The sequence below is a fragment of the Drosophila takahashii genome, chromosome 3L (genome assembly GCF_030179915.1).
Source record: "Drosophila takahashii strain IR98-3 E-12201 chromosome 3L, DtakHiC1v2, whole genome shotgun sequence".
Classification (NCBI taxonomy): domain Eukaryota; kingdom Metazoa; phylum Arthropoda; class Insecta; order Diptera; family Drosophilidae; genus Drosophila; species Drosophila takahashii.
Genome location: NC_091680.1, coordinates 16,313,764 through 16,329,965, shown reverse-complemented (window position 1 = coordinate 16,329,965; position 16,202 = coordinate 16,313,764). Strand labels below are relative to the sequence as shown.

Below are 16,202 nucleotides of genomic sequence, written 5' to 3'. Positions count from 1 at the left end.
AGGTTGTTGTCTTAACAACTCGATTTTATTAATTAGAAAGAAAAGAATATGCTAGTTTTTTTTTTTGGTAAATTAATTAAGTAATAAATAACTTAATTATTTATTTTTATTGGTATTATTTATATTATTATTATTTATTTATTATTTTCTGCGTTGGTAATTCCTTAAAGGCACTGTAAATTGCTAAACATACTGCACGCATTTTGACACTCATAAACAAAGTCCCCTATCAGCTGTGAATCACTTCATATTCTCTTTGCTTCTCTTACTACCTGAAATCCCCTGGCCAAAAGCCCAGCTAGATGGTATAAAGAGCGAGCTTTTCTAACGCTCCGATCGCAGCTTTGTAGATTCTTGGTTGCTCGGGTCTCGAGTCTCATGCGTAGTCCGCAGTCAGTTGCTTTTGACGCTTTTGACTATTAATAATAACAGCAAATATGACGCGACTCTCTTGACTGGAAGTGTAGTTATGGCAAAAAAAAATACTGATCGCCTAATTCAAGGTCGCGCTGTGAAGTAATAAAGAAAAGCAGCTGGTGGAAGTGAACTAAAATTCGCTGTGCTAAAGTGTCAAATCAAGTGCCTCGAAAAATACAACGAGCACTTGAGAATTTCAATTTAATTACCCTCAACACGGGCACAAATCTACAAACGTACTCACTTATGTGCACAGCGATAAGATAAGCCAAAGGTGGGTCTGATGGTGAAAAATGGGAATTTGCATGCCGAGACAAATCTGTGGCTGTAACTGAAACCCTAACTAACCCAAAAACTCGCGGCGAAACCAAAGCAACAGCCGCAAGAGTGTCGATGTCGCAGTTACAATGGTACACTAAGGGAAAATTTAAAATCTATGGTCTGTTTATCATTAAAATACCTCTAACGAAAATGGATTCATTTTAAATTTATTATTTCATATGAAGTTTTTTGTTTTAGACGACTTTTTGTTGGGTTGAGTACTAGCCTTAAAAGGAAAAAAGATTTTTTTTAAAAATACTAGCTCTAAAACGGATTTTGAAGAAAAACAGACAATTTACATTTTATTAAGAATTAATATAAGATAATAGATTAAATATTAAATATTTTTATTTATACCACCTATAATAAATTGCTTTAAAATTTTTAATTTCGTCCAAATATAATTATGTGTCTGCTAGAAACGCCCAAAATATTATATAATTTGAGGTAAATTTTTAAAAATAGCTATACTGATTTCACGAAGTAACGTTCTAGTGACTCATTAGGTTACTATTTTTCACCGTGCAGTCACTATTCACTTGACGCGCTTACTTTCGTTTCCCTGAATGCCATGCATATTAGATATCTGGTACAGGTTGGGAGAACCCCACATACAAATCCCCCCATTTGTTGGTGGCTCTAGGGCCTGTGCCCAAAGCCAATGAGCGGGTGAAATTATTTAAACAAGAACAACTGGCGGAGTGCTGCCGGGCATACAAATCGATTGCCATGGCAAATATCAACCATACGCACTGGAGACCCACTGCTGCTCGTGCTTCCTGCTAATGCCGAAATGTGTGCAAAACGAATATAATATATAATTAAAACTAATTTGATGACACACTCGACTCGGGCGAAAGACGAACTCAGCCAGGCCAAAATGGGAGAAGGGGAGATGGGGGGAACTCCTGCCAATTGCGTAATTATTATGTGCACAACACATATGGCTCGTTACACTGACAACGAGTTGTGAGTGCGTCGTCGTCTTCGTCGCTCTTTGTTTATATAAAAGAATTTTTTAAGTACGCAAATTGACAAACAAACGCAGGCGAAGACGACGGCAACAATTTGCAATTACCGGGCCTCGAAATAAAGCCCATTTTGGGCCCCCCGCCGCCGAAATGGAATCCAAACTGCACGCTCCGCTGATGGCTTTAATCGGGAGCGAGAGGCCAGTAAAAGCTGTGAGCCATGTTAATAAAGACTAAGTAATAATTAAGTGGCAAGCATTATGGTTGCCTTGGAAGCGAGCCGAAATGCCCTCTGCCAGACTGCATTTATGACCCGGCACTTAATCACAGCATGCAAATAAGCCCAAGGAGAAGTTCCAGTCGGACTTATCTGCCTCCACACTTCATAATCCCACCCGAAATCTCCGCCCGCTCCTGCGACCTTGCCACATCACTTAAAGGCTTAAACCTTTGGCCTTTCGCATTCGGTTCACGTATCGCTTGACTCCAAAAGTCTTTATTCCGCCTGCAGGCGACTGCCTCAAATTTGCTCGAATAATTTTCGGTGAATATTAAGCAAATTCCAGTAGCCAGCCAATGTTGGTAATCAGTCCGAAATCTAAGAGCATAAAATCATATGCATATTAGAGCCGATCTAATAATTACTATACTTGCAGGCAATTTTCGAATGTGCAGAGAATTTAATTAATTTAAACGTGAGGCCTTTCAGCTATTTGCTGCTAAGAAACATTATGCAATAATACTTAATGATGGGTAACTGATTAGAGTTAGTTGGGTATAAGTATTTCTGTCATGCACGTTTATTTAAATAAAATTAAGAATTTGATTAGAGCTTTAATACTTCAAAAAACTTTCAATAAAATAAAAATAAAATATCACAGCAATTGACTATTTCTATTTCTCCATATTAAATTTGCCATTATAAAAACCGAAATATTTTTTCCTCAAAAGCAATCTAACAACTGAAAAGCTGATTGCATCAATCCAAGGAAGTCAAGCGCACTGAGAAAACTGGAATAATTGAGCTCCTCTTGATTCTTTGTCATTAGTCCTTTGGGGCTCAGGACTCAGGATCCAGGACCAATCAATGTCAATTTCGTGTGCTGTCACCAGGTACACAGAGGTTCAATAAATGCACCCGGTGATTTCACTCATCTATGCAAAACAATCTTTTGCATGCAATTCATGCCGCCAAAGCCAGGCGGCCTCATTCAGCCGCTTTCAAAGGCCAAAATCGTTCTAGAAGCGGGGACCAAAAAATCGGGGGAAAAGTGCTGGGGATGTAATTCATTCATATGCATTCACTCTATGGCACTCATCAACATTCGGTTCACACATGCTGGGGAATATGGGCTTCCGGCCAGCCGCTCAGCCGCCCATATGTTGCCTAGCGTCCCTTTCTCCTTTCTCCCCTCAATTTTTTTGAATCCGAAGCTGCTGCTGCTGCTGCTGCATTGCGCATACGCCGCGTGTGCTGCACCGAGTTTTGGAAAATTCCCCAGGGGAATGGGTGCCCCTTTCCTATTAATGTGCTCATTTCCCCACTTGCCGAACTATGGATTCAGCTTCTTTGGCAAGTTTCGCATCGCAAAACGCTTCCTTTGCTCCAACTCCTGTTGCATTCGCTTCGCAAAATAATATTAAAATTTATGATGACAAACTTTCAACGCCAGCTGCAAAGATTTGCAAAGCCAGAAAAAACGAAAAACCGACGGGCGATAGCATAAAAAATACCAGAGCTTCTAGGATGCCCAAAAAATGCTAGGACCAAACATACATTTTTTATTAATATATATGAACATACATATATATATGTATGAGTTATATAGATGTATGCATGCATGCATATATTTTGTACGTTTGACAATTCATAGGAGAGTATCGGTTTATATCGAGGCAAGCGGACGCTTTCAATATTCGCCCAGCTTTGAGCTTACTTTTTCCATTTCCCAGTGTCATTTTTGAAAAATTGATTTATGGCCAATAGTGTATGGGGAGCGGGTCGAAAGGGGGCCTCGCAAAAAACCTATCAAGTGTCTACTGCCGCTATCTGTTTGGGCCACCATCGCTCCCCCTTCCATTCGGCTGTGTTTGGTTTGGTTTTGGCCATACATTTTTCCGCTGAAGGCTTTGAGCCATCGACAGCCACAGCCAAACTTGCTCAATAACCAAGCATATAGATCAGTTTTTAACAATCCACTGTCCCATGGAATTGCTTTAAGTCATTTTCACTGCGTTTTTTTGTCCGTTCGCAGCGCTTAATCGATAAATTGCTGAATTGTTTCGCTACCGAAAAGAGGGGCGCAGTCAGAACTTTTTTTTACTTTTTTGGTTGCCATATAAAATTAAGAAATTAGTTTAAGAGGAGGAGAGAAAATCTTCAAGACTGAAATGAATATTTTAAGCATACTTTTGGAAACCATTTTAAGAGAATTTAAATCGAAACTAATTTAAGAAAAATCACAGAAGTCCAATAAATAGTTATAAAATAAATTAAAATTTTTTCTACATTTTTCCAAATTGCGTATTCGCCCAGTTGGGTTCTTCCTTCGCAATTCCGCCCCTGATTCCCAATGAACTGTGTGCAGCAAGACAAAATGAGCCGTCAATTAAAACGCTTCAAACAAAAACAGGCGAAAACAACAGCGGGGTGCAAAAAAGGGTCGAAATTCAGACGGAAAAGAATACAAATGCTCATTTTTGCGCATTTCAAATGGAAATTATTTCGCTTTCGCTGAATGGAAAATGCCGGCTGGATTTTCACTCAATGCCGCAGACAGTTATGGTGTTTTACTGTAGTGCGTTGTAATTAAGCGTTGACTTGTTCAATTACCAAAATGCAATTGCTTTCGGCGGCAGAAAAGCCGCAAATGTCCGCGCGAATTGCCAGAAGTTTTCCCGAGCCTGAACCCAGATAACCAGGCCAAAAACGAAAACAACCTGAACGGATCTGGCACCTGTAGCGACTTGTATCCGCGTCAATTTGCATTAATGGCGTGGAAAAAGGGGGAGGCCGATGGCGGTTGGCAAAAAACGTTGCATGCTAAAATAAGTTGGCCTTCTTCTCGCTTGCCGCTGTCAGCGTTCCAAGGAGGAGAAAAGGAAGTTTTTGTTTGCATTAAAATTGTCAGCGGTGGCAACTTTGGTGAGGTTTCGTTTTAATCATGGCACAAAACTTTGCCCCGACAGCGCAACTTACTGGATGGGTTCTATCCCCCGAAGTCCCTTTTGCCCCTATTTGCGACGCATGTGATGGCATGCCATTCCAATTCCCCAAACACTATGCCAAAAAATAGGGCTTTAAAACCCACAAAGAAAAAGGGATAATAAATGGAAACTGTTCTATTTCGTAGAATTTATTGAATAGCTTTAGCTTTTTACATACGCTAAAAACAAATTTGTAATTTTTTTTCTATTGCTATGTATTTTTCTTCAGTTTATTTTTTCTAAGAGTAAGATATCGTTTTTTAAAAAAATTCGATGTAGTCAAAATACAAATTTAAAGCTCGTCAAAGTATATTGTATTAATTGGTCTTTCTTTATTCTTTTTAATTTTGGTATTTTTTGTAAGTCTTAGAAAAACTTTTTGTTGTAAACTTAAGTATATTTTTTTTATAACACAATTTCCTACTTTAAAAATGTTGTTTATAAGAATTAACTAAACTTTTTTAATCCACAATGAGTATTTTAAGATCCCTTTTCTTTGGGTGCACGCATTCCACTCCGTATTTTTTCTGCGGGATTACACAATTAAAATGCATGGACCATGGCAATCCGAAGTGTTGTAAGCGAGCAGCTGTTGCATGCCACATCGATTCGAAATGGGCAATGGTTATGCTTATGCATGAGCCACGCCGTCCGGGGGAAACCGATGGGGCATCCGCAGGATATGCTAGCGACCCAAAAGGGAAACCCCCCACCACAAAACAAGTGCTCCACCCATTTGACCAATCTTGGGCATTACTTGAGGTCTCTCGCTGCATCTGCAGTCTCTTGGCCAACAATCGGAGCTATTTATGCGCATAATTACCTGCGCTGCAGCCATTTGCATATGCGACCAATATCGGGGATCTGCACGGGATTTATCCCGCGCGCATACAAAATGTTGCATTAGGACCAAAACCAAAACTGCGAGTTACAAGCTTTGCGGCACCTGCCTTTTCCTTTGCCTGTGCCGCTGCCTTTGGCTTATTAAATGGAAGAGTAACAAGTGAAAACTCGCACAAAACAAACTGCAAAATTGCCTCATTATGTGAAAAGGCAGCAAATAAAAGTTAGCAGTTAGCACAAAAGAGCCACGTAGCTTTCAGGGGGTGGGCGATGGGCGGTTGGGTTAACAGGGGCCGGTGTTGCTTCATGGGGGCGTGGCACTGAAAATTTATGCAGCACAAAGCCGCGGCAAATGTAAGTAAGCCAAACGACATAAGCAGGCATAAACACAGCCGGATCGACTGAAAATGTTCGTAAAGTCAGCAGATGGAATACTCTGTTGGATGAAAGGGGAAAAGAGTTTTAGGAATTTCAAACTGCCTTTCACGCGTAAGATAATAAATTAGTGGTGTTTATAAAGCATACATTAAAAAATCTGTTGAACAAAAAGTCCTGGAAGATATATTAAACTCAAATGAAAATGTATGAAGAATAAAGCTAAAACTAAAATGAAACATTGAAGTATGCATTATTATTTTTTCTTTCCATTAAATTAATAAAGTAAACATATTTATTTATTTGATTTTAAAAGCGTTGAAAAAATATTTATTTTATTTGACATACTTTAATTTACCTAAAATCTTCAGTAAAATGTTAATACTTTTGTTTATGTATATTTTGACAAGTAAACCAATTACGCAATAAACGTCAATAACAAGTATCAGGATACTTAATAAAGCTGATTGTTTTTCCTATGCATTCCTTCAACAACTACTTGAAGTCAATCCGCACTTAAAATATATTTACACCCAGAGAAATGTGGGACTATTTTTTAGGTAATGTATGACCTAAAAAATTTTCATAGACTAAAATTTCAGATTAAGGTAATGGGTTACCTTAAAATATTAGCATGTGGACTATGTTCCTACTTTTTAGGTAAAGCTAAAGAGATTTTTATAGGCCATCGTAACCTTAAAATTGGTCCATAAGACCTAAAATTTAGGAATAGTTTGAAGTCGATTATTACTCACAATTTAATACAAATATTGGTCCTTAATATTAATAAACAATTTATTCGGTTTTTTAAGTTTATTATTAAAAATTTGTATTAGACTTATCTTAAAGCTAGTGATGGAAAAGTTTCAATATATAAACTCAATACCAACGTGGACTATTTTCCTACTTTTAAGGTAATAGTGCCCTATTCTAAAAATAGAATTCGCCTGTGCCCCTAGAAGCAGGCTTTGGTTTTGCCGCAGGGCCTTTAAGTAGTTCCGTAGACCAGAGGCTAGCATATTGGACTCTGGCGCAGAAGACCGGGGATCGATTCCCACCGAGGACAAAATAACATGATTGTTTTTTCAGAAAGGTAAAATGTTTACTTATCCGAATAAAACAATATAAGCAATTAAAATAAACAAATATGTTACTATCAATAGTAAAAATGTTAATTTTTTTTGAAAATACCTAATATTTAGGTAATTTTGACCTAAAAATCTAGTCCACTAGCCATTTTTTTAGGTAACGATTACCAGAAATAAATTCAAAACTGCGTTAAAAAATATAGTCCACATGGACAACATTTAAGGTAATGCATGGCCTTGGCGCATTTTTCTGGCCATGTTTCCTAAAATTTTAGGTAATTAGGCCCCTTTTTAGTCCATTTTGTTTTCTGGGTGTACCTACCGAATAAGCCCTGTCACTCAGATGGCTTTGGCAAAATGCATTTCCTGCTTAAATTCATTATTGAACAAATTCTGTTATCGAGTGGCGACGAAACCTCCGACCTAGTGGATATGGCTTGATCCGGCGCGAAGGACCACCGGCACAAAGGGCAGCCCCATTGAGTGCACCGACGCGTCGACGGCTCCCGGTGGGTGTAAATTTTGTTATGCGGCAAATGCGCCATAAAGCTACGTAGCAGTAGCTCCACGATGAGGATGAGCATGAGGATAACCAGGGGGAAAAACCCGGCTGGGATGCAGGTCTTCGGCTCTCCCAAAGGCTGCTTGCATTTGCGTGAATATATATGCCTTTTCTCTCTGTTAGCCGTCCCTCTGTTGTTTTTCCCCCTCGTTGGCACATTGCAATCGGAGGTATGAAAGAAGTTTGGATCCGGATCCGGAGCCGAGGTCGGTCCGCTTCTACTTCCACCCGTCCGTGTTGTGCATGTGCGGCACTCTAATAAAATTTAATAAAAAACGTGCAGCGCGGCATAATGCAATGGCAATGGACTCGACCAAGGGGTTGGGGTTTTGGTGGTGGGGCAGTTTGGGGGGTGTTTGGTGGTTTGGCGGGACAGGTGTATCATTACCTGCACGCCAACCGCAAGCCAGACGAGCTCCCAGCATATCAATATGCCGTGCGGGGAGGATCTTATGACCAACCTACTCATTTGAATCTTCTGATGAATGTATTCGTACATGGGAAATAACAACTATTTTTATTTTCTTATATATTTTTTTAAATTCTTCTGAAAGCTAACATATCCCCACCATGTTTTTTTTAATTTATCTAAAATTTTAAAGTTATAAAATAATATTCGATTTTAAAATGTTGTAGCACAAAATGAAAGGTTTTTGTTTCTTTCGATTGGGCTGCCAATTTAAATTTTTTTACCCTATTAAATAAGACCTATTGTTGTTCATTATTCAAATGTCAGTTTGATAAGGAAATGACAGAAGCTATTTCGGTGGCTTTTGAGGAACCCCAAATAGCTGACGCATTTTTGTAATATTTTGTTTATTCTTTGCAGTCTCGAAAGGAGAAGAAAGACGTGTTGCCACAAAACTCCGGTTGCTGTTGTAAGATGCCATGGGCAAGTGTGTCTCCCGGCAGACGCCTCCGCTCCACCAATTCGCGTCCCCAGCCGCGGAGCATCATCAATCTGTATTGACAATCGCACTGTCCCACGAAGATCTCGCCCAGGCGCACAAAATCTGGCAACAGCTGACAGCGAGTAATGAATACATAGCAGCCAGCCAGCAGGAGCAGGAGGAACCCTTTTATTACACCATAAGCCGGCGGAAGCAACCGGAGCAGGCCGTGTTGCACATCGAGTCCCTTTACAATGATGCTGCCCCAGCGGAACCACTGAGCGGATCGGCGTACTCCACTTGCCAGGAATTCCTACTGCACGAACTGCTGCAGGCCATCGAAAGCGCCGAGGAGCAGGCGTCCTCCTCCGGCAACATCCTGAATCAGGCCAGAATCAGGCCAGAACCTCAATTACCAGTCGAGAACAACGGCTGGCTGGCGGTGAGTAATATTGATAAATGTTTACAACTCACTTGAGGCTTCTGGCGAAGCACTATCAATAAGTTGCGAACTCTGCGGCTGGAAAGTTGAGTCTGGCGAAAATGTGGTGTCAGAGATTGTGGGTCAACAATCTATTCATTCGCCAGACTATTGTCAACCTCGATGTTCATTGTTTCTAAAAAGAAAGTGAACTAAAGCTGGACGTATTCAAAATATATGTAGCGTAGGGAAGGATACTTTAAAATTGATCTAAAGTTACAACATACTAGTTATCCATCTTTTTTTACTTATTTTTTTCCTGCTAGTTTCAGACAAGATAAACATGAAGAATATAGAAATTTTGGCTAAATAACCCAATACCCTCACTCACTTTCCAGAATCACTTACCTTGCCTTTCCATTAAAAGTTTGGGCTTACATATTCATATTCCTTTTCTCGCAAGGCTTATTACAAGGTAATTTTACATAAACATCCCAGATGGTGAAGGGGCGAGGGGGGTTGTCGAAAACGGCTCCCAACCCACATATCATCTTTCATACTTAACCGAGGCATTTTATCCCTCCCCTCCCCCCACGGCAATTGACCTTAACCAAATTTTATTTTACTTGGATAATGTCTCAGAGGGCTTATTACATCTGAATTTTACATGAATCACTGAGCATGAAAGAAAGGAAAATCAACCTCACACTCCTTTTAAATGTTCAAAACCCTTAATTTATTAAAATTTGGCAATTTTTACGTTTTAAAGTTTGAAAGCAAATGAAGATAGTTTTGATATTAATTGCACAACTAAGCCTTAATTTTGTATTTCTATTTAAAAATCAGAAGTTTTGTGTTCCCTTTGATTTATTACACCAAAAGCAATACACTGCTATTACCGTCAAATTCTATCACTCAGGCAACTCTTAATTTTTTTGAAGTAGTACTTAGGAAACCTATATCCCCATTGAATTTTTTTTGCGAGTATTAGAAAACATTATTACCCGAATCTTAGGTAATTTATTTTACAACGTAATAATAAAAGCTGCTACTTTAAAAAATACACAAGTCATTTTCCACTTGTCTTGGTTCGTTTCCCTGCTAAGTGCCAGCCCAGCCGCTAGATGGCGCCACACTAAGCCACCCCCGATTTTAAACCATTATCTCCGAACAGCCACTTGTTTTGCCCGCTCTGCGCATGAGCGAACACTGGGAACTCTCTCCGTCTATTTTCCAATTTCTCCCCCTGTGGTCAAGCAAAAGAGAGTATAACGACCAGACCCACCACAAGAAGGCAGGGAAACCCATTTGCTCCGTGAGAATTTTCAGCTCGCCATTCAATTTTCCGTTTGCCGTGCTTTCACAAGTGAAAAATCGTCGCCACTCTGCCGCAGCAGAAAAAACTCAGTAAAACTATAAAAAAAACTAACAACAAATAGGAAAAGAACAAAAACAATAAGACAATTTCGAAATAGGAAAGTGGGAGAACAGTGCGAAAAACGTTTGCATAACGTGAGGCGTGAAAAGTGCGAGCAATCTGCAAAAGATTTTTCCAGCAAGCCGTTAGGATTTTCAAGGACCCCCGTGTGGGTGTACTGGCAGGTACTCGCTGTGTATCTGTATCTGTGTGTGCGGCTCAAGTGCAATTATAAATGGCGTAATTTGTGCGCCTTTCGCTTCGGCCGTGTCATGAACATAGCCGTACTGCAACCCAAAGCGGACTTTTTCTACGCCAGGATCAAGACGACTTCCCGGGGGGACAGCAAACGGACGGAGGCTCGCCGGAAAAGCGAGCTCCTCTGCCGACGACCTGCAAAATGGATGAATGCGACAACCCCGTCGTCGTCTCACTAGGAAAATTCGCATCACAGCAGCAGCAGCAGCTAAACGAGGGGGTCGCCGAGCCGAGCGCGGAAAATTCCGATCAGGAGCAGCAAATAATACACAAAGAGCCGAACATCGATATCGATGATAAGGAAGCGCTCCTAGAGCAGGACCTTCGGAAACTAGCAGTCGAGGAGGACGCAGCAACCGACGCGGAAGTCGAGGCAGTCATCATGGTACCTACTACTTGGAGATACATTCGTTTATTTAAAAAAAAAATATTAGAGAGCTTTGTCGTTTAGAACGGAATACATTAAATACATCCTGCTTTGTTCGATTTGCTCTCTCGCATAAAAAATATAGAAAAATTTTATAGTTATCATAGAAAGTAAATTTTATCATTTACTCATTGTGGAATGAATTTATTTTTCATGAAGAGAAATGTTTTGGTTTCCCATATTGATAGTTATCATGATTCCCTCAAAAGTATCTCGCAAATAGTTATTGTTCGTAGAACCGAGTGACTCATGTAGTTAGCTAATAGCCATGTATTCTATTGTATTTTGTCTCTTGTTGGGGAAGTCCTCGAGGCTCCTTTGTTTCCGTGCGCCTCTCATCTGTGCTGACCCGATTCGCAAATGTGTTTCGCTTTCATCCTAATCGCTTTTCACCCCTTTCTCCTCGTTTTACCCCTTTCACCCGCTTAGGGACAGGCGGAGAGCAAGAAGCAGGGCAGCAAGTCAAGTCGACGGCACCACAATGGCAACGGAAATAGTAATGGCAATCCCTCAGAGGCGATGGATCAGAATCAGACGGTGCACACCAAGGGCACCGCCATGTCCTTTGGCTTCCGCAAAAAGCTCAATGGGACGCCCAAGAAGTTCAAGAAACTCCTGGAAGGCGGAGACAAAAGCGCAACTCGCACAGACACAAAGGACGACAACGGGAATGCAGGTGAGTTGGTTGGAGTTAATGGAGTTTTCGGGGGAGGTAATAAAAATAGTTATATTTGTTTAGTTTATTTTATATTTATATTGGGGGAAATCAGAGAAAGAAAATATTGAAATATTTGTTTTAAAAAAGAAATTACTAAAGAATTAATTAAAAAAAAGTCAGGTAAATAAGCAAGTATTTTTTTTAGAAAAAGTTTTATAAATTTTCCAAAAAAATAATTTTAAAATTTGAATAAAAGCTTAATACATTTCTTTTCATATTTTTAAGTACTCTTATATTTTAAAACAGGCACAGTCCCTATTTCGACTTAAAAAAGGTAGTACTGTGAGCTTATATCCCCTGTAAATTGGCAATAGCCGACCAAGTGTTATTGCTTTTTAATTTGGCGACAATTCGGCCCATTTAACAATGAGTTGACATGCCAACACATCATTCTTTTCCTTTATTCTCTTCCCGGACAGCTGCTCCCGTTCACTTTGAGAAAGTAGGCGCCGCCGCTGCCCAGAAGACTGGCAATTTGGGGGCAGGTGCGGCCGGTGGACGTTTCGGCTATCGTGGGGCGGTGCCACGCCCCGCTTCTGCGGGCCTAACTGGGCCCAGCGAAGAATCCGAATCGGATTCGACGGCCAATGCACAGAACAACAACAACAACAATAACAATCGGGGAGCGGGAAATGGTCCGGTATTGGTGAGCAATTGTGAGTGTCGATGCCGCAAATAAACCAGAGCTTCCCCATTTCGGACTCCAATAAAAAACTTCCTTCCTTCGATTTTCCCGCAGTGAAACGTCGCTCCAAGAGCGCACACGCCGGTCGATCCGGCGATGGGGAGCCCAAAATAGCCCAGCCCAAAACGCTGACGTTCAACCTGAACCAGAACACCACCATCGAGTACCAGCGGCGTCAGTTCTTCGGCGAGATTGCAGACGAAACGTCGGGATCGGGTGCGGTTTCGGGAGCCGGATCTGGGTCGGGATCGAGAGCGATGCAGCCCCGCTATAACTACAACAACCTGGCCAGCATGCATGCCAATGTCATGTGAATAATTCTGAGTTTTAATATAAATAGTAATATGAAAGGGAATATAAGAACAATAAAATATACTCAAAGATAATTGATAAATTTAATACTTTTTAGAAGAGTCTATAAAAATAAACCAAATTAACTTACAAAATTATCTCAATAATTATTCTACTTATTCTAACAATATGAAGTTCAAGTTCAATAAAAAGAAATTGTAATCAATTAAGATCAAGAAAGATCCTGAAGGACCATTTTATTGTTAATGATTTAAATATGATATATAAGATATTACATCAGCTTTACTGATAAATATTGTTAGATAATTTATATTTCCTCTTTTTTGTGTAGAAAAATATATTTAAATATTGAACAAAAAAACAATAATTAAAATCATACAAATAACAGAAAACTTCGCCAGAATTGTTTATATTTACCATTATTAATATTAATATTGAAACATTTTCTTAATCTTTCCCAGAGTTCGCCCCACTCCGCGACCCACTCCAGCCAGTTATGCCAAGTTTACCCTACAGACGGTGAGCCTGCCCAGGCCTGAGTACCCGGTGGCCATCAGTTTGACAGCCACCACACCGACCACGCCCAGCAGCAGTGTGCAATCGCCGGTGCCCGCCCACTCGACAGGAGCCCGGGCCAAGGACATCTCCACCACGAGTTCCCGTCAGCATCCCCTGACCTCCGTGCATGTCCAGCCGCAGTCGTCGCGGCATCTCGACCAGAAGAGCGTGAAGCAGCTGACGAATAACTCGACGCGTCGAGGATTCTCTGGAAGCAGGGAAATCAGCGCGGATTCGGGGATAGCCAGCATGGACATGGCCTTGGACAGCAGCTCGGGCAGCTCGGTGGGTTCGAAGAGGAGTCGCAGCAGGCCCAGGAACCTCAAGATGGTGATGAGCGGACGGCACACATTCGAGGTGCGCGATGCCGATGATCCGCCGTCCAGCGAGTCGAACTCCTTTGTGGAACCACTGGCACTTCCAAAGTTGCCCACTGACGGGAGTCAGAGTATTCCACTTCCCTTACTGGGCTTGGTACGATCCAATACCGTGTTGAGTCGCGAGAGTTACGAGCGACGTCAGGCTGAGGCCCCGGCAACCCAGGATCATCAGGATCGGCAGGATCAGGAACCAGATAAACCCAAGACAAGTGGCTCCGATGAGAGCGAAAGTGTGGACGAGGAGAAGCTCTATTTGGACTCGTCCACCTCCGAGAAGAGTGCCAAGCATCAGAGTCAGTCCTCCACTTGGCGTCTGCAGGCAGGAGAATCCCTGGCTGCCCAGGATTGCAGCAGCATGAGCATGAGCATCAGTAGCGATACCCAGGCTCCGGAGAATCCCAGGGACAATGACAAGGAGGAGGACATGTCGCTGGGTCTGGACGAGATCAGTCTGATCAACACGGACATGCAGTTTAGCACAATATGTAAGTTGTTTACTTTCTTTACCTGGTTTTATTTTTAAAGAATTTCCAATCCCCTCCAGCTTCGATGACGGAAACTCCACCCAATGTGGGTCAGGAGGCCACCCTGCTCAACCTTCACCTGGTGGACAATCGGGAGGCGCGTCCTCGCTCCTTTAACAATGCTCTCAATGAATCCAAATTCGCCGAGTTGGCTTTGGCCAGCAGCAGTTGCCTTCTGTTGGACGATGAGACCTCGCCCACAGATAGTTTGGTTAGCAGCACCGAGGATTCCGAGGAGGCGGGTGGCAAACTGCAGAAGCACAAGCTCAACGAGGAGCGTCAGCAGAAGGACATCGATGATATAGATATCGATGATATTTCCCCTGTACTCGAACTCGATCTGGATCCCATCGGCAGCCGCAGTCCCATTTCCCCCGGCACACCCACTCATGCCTCCCATTCGCTTTCCCTGGGTTCGGATTGTGGAAATCTCATAGATGATGAGATCGCCGATCAGCCGGCTTTGCTGTGCAACAGTGAAGCCCATGAGGTGGCCACGGATACGCCAACTTTGATGGAAACCCTGACCCACACCCAAACGGGTTCGCTGCGATCCCTGAAGAGTCAGTCGAAGGCGCGAACAGCTCTCCAGCAGGCCATCGAATTGAGCCTGAGGACTCCGGCGGCGGTGCGAAAGGCAGTGATGGATCGAGCTGAATCTTTGGATACTCTATCCCCATGTGAATCCATTTGCTCCGATGACCTGATGATGGATTTCGATATGAACAGCAGTGTGGACTCCATTGATCACATGGCAAATGCCACGGGACGCAGTCGCAGTGGCTCGGATCTTCACAAGATTGGCCGTGGAGGTCAGGACATTGATACCATGCAGGCGGAGACCGAGGCGGAACTTCTTTCGGAACTGGAACGCCGGGGCAGCGATGTGATGAAGGAGCTGAATACTTTATTGCGAGGAAGGAGGCAGCGCGGAGGACCAAGGGAGAGAATAAGGTGAGTTTTAAAGTAATTTTATTAATTTAAAGTACCTACTAGAAGGTTTTATAAAAGGTTCGAAAGATAACAAATTCCAGATATTTAAATACAATGTGGAATTTGGGAGTTAGACAATCGTAGTAAGATTGATTACTTAGAAATTAATTATAGGGTTGTTTAAATAGGTCAAAAGTTCATGCTATCTAACTGCCTGGACTCACGTAACTCGGCAACTCAACCACTCGAAATATGGTTTCACGCCCTTAAATTGTATCTCTTAAAAGCGATCTCTGGCTTTCGGAATAATTTCGATTCCCCTCACCCAACCAAAGCTAATTGAATTGGATGCATCGGGTCAGAAATGTGGCATCGATGGCGGTGGCTCTTTGAATCGCCTTTGATTTGGTTTTATTAGCAGTTGCACTTGGCAGTCGGCCAGCGACTGTTGGAATATTATTAAGTGCATTTTCCCGGCAGTTTTCCCCCTGCTCCCCTGCAACCCAATTCCACTTGAGGTGCTGCAAATCAATCAGCAGCCTCTCCCTCTTTTTAGCGCAGCCTTCCTCTCTCTTTGGCTGCTAGACAAATTTCCGCCGGCCGGTAGAAGATTACTCAATTTAGCCCCAGAAAGGCAGCAATGAATAAAATAAAATAAAGCCATAAAGCAATATTTATGTATGTTTTAAAATTTGATAAGGAGGAAGTAATGACTTAGCTCAGTACAATTCAATTTTAAAAAATATTTAAAATAAAAATATTATTGATATAAACAAAAATAAAATAAAAACCATTAGAAACTTTTTTATGGTATAATCATAAAATCTATTGGAAAAACATCTATAAATTATGGAAATAATGTGTTTTATATGGATCATATCCCTGACTAAATGCT

The 16,202-nt window shown here is 41.6% G+C and overlaps 1 protein-coding gene across 12 annotated transcripts in view; it reads left to right on the top strand.

Annotated features, from left to right (window-relative positions):
* Positions 1-386: 386 nt before the first annotated feature.
* LOC108064844 (serine-rich adhesin for platelets) overlaps positions 387-16,202 on the top strand; it is a 29,271-nt gene continuing 13,455 nt past the window's right edge. For 3 of the 12 annotated variants that reach the window (XM_070216021.1, XM_070216027.1, XM_070216025.1), the window contains exons 1-7: positions 388-691; positions 8,614-9,116; positions 11,627-11,873; positions 12,335-12,571; positions 12,655-12,910; positions 13,374-14,335; positions 14,395-15,328. In XM_070216021.1, the coding sequence (XP_070072122.1) occupies positions 8,673-9,116; positions 11,627-11,873; positions 12,335-12,571; positions 12,655-12,910; positions 13,374-14,335; positions 14,395-15,328 (3,080 nt within the window). In that variant the 5' untranslated portion in view covers positions 388-691; positions 8,614-8,672. Of the gene's footprint in view, positions 692-8,613; positions 9,117-10,110; positions 11,156-11,626; positions 11,874-12,334; positions 12,572-12,654; positions 12,911-13,373; positions 14,336-14,394; positions 15,329-16,202 lie in introns of those variants that run through there. The other 9 variants (XM_070216022.1, XM_070216020.1, XM_070216019.1 and 6 more) reach the window with 7 other exon arrangements.